The sequence below is a fragment of the Pocillopora verrucosa genome, chromosome 11 (genome assembly GCF_036669915.1).
Source record: "Pocillopora verrucosa isolate sample1 chromosome 11, ASM3666991v2, whole genome shotgun sequence".
NCBI lineage: Eukaryota > Metazoa > Cnidaria > Anthozoa > Scleractinia > Pocilloporidae > Pocillopora > Pocillopora verrucosa.
Window position 1 is genome coordinate 14,451,436 of NC_089322.1, and position 2,902 is coordinate 14,454,337.

At 40.6% G+C, this 2,902-nt stretch overlaps 1 protein-coding gene across 1 annotated transcript; it reads right to left on the bottom strand.

Moving 5' to 3' along the window:
* On the bottom strand, nt 1–1,653 carry LOC136284201 (5-hydroxytryptamine receptor 2A-like). Its single transcript, XM_066174046.1, has 2 exons — nt 1,045–1,653; nt 1–507 (listed from the first exon to the last, which is right to left on the bottom strand). The coding sequence occupies exons 1-2, from the start codon at nt 1,651–1,653 to the stop codon at nt 1–3; spliced, it is 1,116 nt and encodes a 371-aa protein (XP_066030143.1).
* Between the last annotated feature and the right edge of the window lie 1,249 nt (nt 1,654–2,902).

A 2,902-nucleotide genomic window follows, 5' to 3' on the forward strand; every position in this document is an offset into this window, starting at 1 on the left:
TTAAGCCCAGGCCTCGATCGGTATCGTGTTTATGGAAAGGATGATCTCTTCGTTTTCCTGATCATTTGAAATATTTCGCCTTGTTAGGCCCCCACGCAGATCTAGTTCGCTTTCGCATGCATGCTCCACTCTGTTGTCCTTTGTTCCTACTATGCTGTTATTATTACTCATGGTTCTTGCTTTGATCATGATAACAGCGTTCTCTCTTAAGTCACGAGATCCAAGGGGATCTTTCAGAAACTGCCTGAGAGCGGATTGTAATCGACTATTTCGTACATAGTAAATAATCGGGTTCAATGCACTACTGAGGTAGTGAATGTAGACTGCAAAGAATGCAAGCCAGGATTGGGCCAATGAACCATTTTCCAAATCCACCATTGCGAATAATATTGCCGGAACATGGGTAAAGAAGTTGGTAGCGATTATTATGGCGATGGTTTTGCAAGCTCGAATGTCGCGTTTCAAACGAACTTCGGCTTGTAGAGGGCTTAAGTTCATCTCAGCCCGCTGAAAAATAAAAATAATAACATTACGACCTTTTTCACGCGTATTCCCGACACCCCCCCCCCCCCCCTTGCCTTTACTCATATCGTCTATTATTTCGAGGTGGAGAGTTTGGATGGGAGGGGAGGTAGTTAAGAAAACAGAACAAAACCCTGTAATGCGCGCAGGTGGAGGGGTAGAGGGAAGGGGGGGGGGGTGGGAAATCTAAACTTTGATTTAGAATAACATAGAAGTTTTAATCCAAAACAGAGCATAAATAAGCTTCGAAATATTTCAAGATTTCATGACATGAATACTTCATATTGAGTAGTAACTTTCGATCCTGTCATCGCATACATTTTGGAGTCAGCCAAGAGGTAAAACAAGCCCCACCAGTCCGCCGTAAGGGCAGACTTTCGGACCCCCCTTTCCCCGTCTTAGGAAACCAGCTGGTGATCTCACTATACGAAGAGGCTTCGAGTACCTTTAGTTTTATAAGGTATATTTATTAAAGTTTTCACCATAATGCAGAGAGTTGACCAGGAATAGGTCATTTAATACCTCTTCTCGTCGCGATTTTATGGCGCGAGTTGTCAAGAAGCCAAGAATTGCAACAGAAATGATGAAGAATGCCATGAACGGTGCCACAAAATATTTTCCTTGCTCGTAAATTACCGCTCTGTACTCAGTGACATGAGCGTTTCCAAGATCTATGTTGAGAAGGGGGATGGAGGCGACAATCACGAACACGATGCCAATCAACCAGATCAGAAAAACGCACAGTAAGGCTTTTCTGTTGCTTTTCCAGATGCTGTACTTCATGTCATAGGAAATGGCAAGGAAAATGTTTACGATCATCGCCAACAGCGAGGTGAGGTTGATGGCGATGTAAACTCGGTCAAAGAAACTTGTCATGATTGCCAAAGTCTTCCCTCGAAACCAACTGGCCTCTAAAACGGTGTACATCATGTAAAGAGGCACACAGATGATGACATTGACCAAGTCAGCCAGAGCGTGGTTGGAAAGGAGAATGTTTGGAACTGTTCGTAACGATTTGAATCTGGCAACGACTGCAATAACAAAGCCATTACAACAGGCAGACACCAGAGTTAACATGGTGGTCAACCCGCTCATTATCAGCTTGGTGAAGAGCGGTTTTTCCGAGTACATTTCGTTAATTTTCCTGGACGATTTTTTAGAAGGACTTTTTATGGCTCACATTTGGTTATTCGCGCAAAGCAAATGAGAGTGAACCTTTTTCCGGCCTATTAGATGACAAGGGATCTGTGATCAAACACGAAAACGGTTCTCTTACGCAATACGTCTAGACCTTTCATTTTTTGGATGTTTAAAAGAGTCCTGATTTAAACTCACAGCCCTAGAAAAAAGTAGGATTTTGGTCGGTTAGCTTTGAATGTGACATTTTGAAATTTTTATCGATAACCATATCCTAGATAGAGCATTTAGATTTCTAGTTAAGAAGCACAAACTACTGTCTGACGCAGGTGCCTTTTTTCATGATAAACCTTTGAATGAATAAGGTACTATCTGATATTCATTATCGAGCTATTGACCACCCACGCTCAAATCCGCCTTTCGACCTAACATTTTGCTAGGTTCGTGCATACATAATTACTTTCAAATTAATATTTGGCTCGGTGATCATTTAATTTTTGCGAAGAAAAAATGTTGTGATTATCAAATAAATATAGATTACTTCATGGGAGGGCAAGTGTACGGCCTTTTTTGTACGAGTTGGTGATGTTGCTTCTGCAATTTTTTTCTTTCATACATATTGAGTTTTCACTTTTTTCTGTTGTTGTTTCGTTTTATTTTATTTTCAAATAAGCTTACAAGTCATTGAAATAAAAGTGAACACTCTGCTTTCACTTGCAAAAACATAGCTCTAACTGCGTACAAATGAGTTTAAGAAGCTCTACAAAATTTCAAACAAGCTTTATTCATGATAAAGTCGATCACTCTAATAATATTTTTAAAAAAGCCAGTTAAAGTTTTCCTTTGAAGTGGTGGGCTGTCGTTTTCATCCGACGATTCAAGAATTCGTTTGATTCGTTTGTAGCTTCGTTCCATAGAAATTAAACCATCTGTTTAAGTGCCTGGTGACTTGTTCACAGTGTTTATAGTAATGTTGAATTATCCACCATGGAACATGGCTCCACTGAAGGGAACAGCTGCAGGAAGCATCGAGGTTTTTATAAACGAAGCCTCCGCTTCGGCCTTCAAAGTGTTGGTTGCAGCAGAGCGTGAAGTATTGTTATTTGCGTCGCTCGCGGCATTGCATATTGAAGACTTTGAGCTCAGTATCCTCCTCCTGAAGAAACTCATTTAAGGGGCTTTTCTAACGCAAGAAATCGTAAACTTGAGGTTTCTGCCATCTCAAAAAGCTAATTTTAATAAA

What these genes read in the sequence shown, in the direction of transcription:
- LOC136284201 (XM_066174046.1), bottom strand. Translation starts at nt 1,653, where the DNA reads ATGTACTCGGAAAAACCGCTCTTCACCAAGCTGATAATGAGCGGGTTG. An exon ending in TAAAATCGCGACGAGAAGAG is followed by an intron (nt 508 to 1,044) that starts GTATTAAATGAC and finishes TTTATTTTTCAG; the next exon opens with CGGGCTGAGATGAACTTAAG.